This window comes from Chlorella variabilis (genome assembly GCF_000147415.1).
Source record: "Chlorella variabilis unplaced genomic scaffold CHLNCscaffold_1, whole genome shotgun sequence".
In the NCBI taxonomy this organism is placed as follows: Eukaryota; Viridiplantae; Chlorophyta; class Trebouxiophyceae; order Chlorellales; family Chlorellaceae; genus Chlorella; species Chlorella variabilis.
Window position 1 is genome coordinate 546881 of NW_005435087.1, and position 689 is coordinate 547569.

Here is a 689-nt window from a genome sequence, read left to right on the forward strand (position 1 = left end):
GGGGGGGGGGGGGGGGGGCAAAGGGCAGGCTTCAGGCAAACAACGAGCGATAGGCAGGAAAGGGGTTTAAAGCAGGTGGCGGCTGCTGGAGGACGGCGGCAAGGCCACAGGCAGGCAGGTGCCCACCGGAGGTGATGGGGATGGTGGTGATGGCGGTGGGCTTGGGTTTCCTTGCACCCGAGGCCCCTCCCCTCCCCCCAGGTACGGCAGCCTGCATGCACCGCCACCCACAGCAGACCCTTAAGCCCTGCAAGCCCACCTGGTCTGTCAGGTTGCCGCTGGTGTAGCTTCCAAAGAAGATGATTTGATCGGGTGAGCCTGTGCACGGGTATGGGCAGTAGGCCATGGAAGACTTGTAGCCCAGGGCGTAGTCCCAGCGAGACGAAGGTGTTGCAGGCAGTGGTGGGTCGATGGGGGTCGCCGTGTTCGGCTGCTTGCTTGTGTGGGCTTAAAGTCTGGTAAAGCAAGAACTAGCTTGCAACATAGACTCCCCGCCGAAACGGGACGGGAACCGGGCGAAAGCAGAGAAAGCAATAAAACAGGGGTGGAGCAAGGCGACATGCAACGCAAGCAGCTGACAGGGCACGCATCGAAACGTGTGTATGACTGGCAAAGTGGCATGGCGCATTGGGGAGAAACGCAACGGTACGGGAGCATGGGCTGGCCAAACGGCAGTGCGGAACGCTAGG

General features: G+C 61.5%; 1 protein-coding gene across 1 annotated transcript in view; it reads right to left on the reverse strand.

Moving 5' to 3' along the window:
- Positions 1-66: 66 nt before the first annotated feature.
- Positions 67-689, reverse strand: part of CHLNCDRAFT_133020 (hypothetical protein) — a gene marked incomplete at both ends in the record, with an annotated part of 6467 nt that continues 5844 nt past the window's right edge. The window contains one exon of the mRNA XM_005851984.1: positions 67-85. Coding sequence (XP_005852046.1) covers positions 67-85 — 19 coding nt within the window. The remainder of the gene's footprint in view (positions 86-689) is intronic.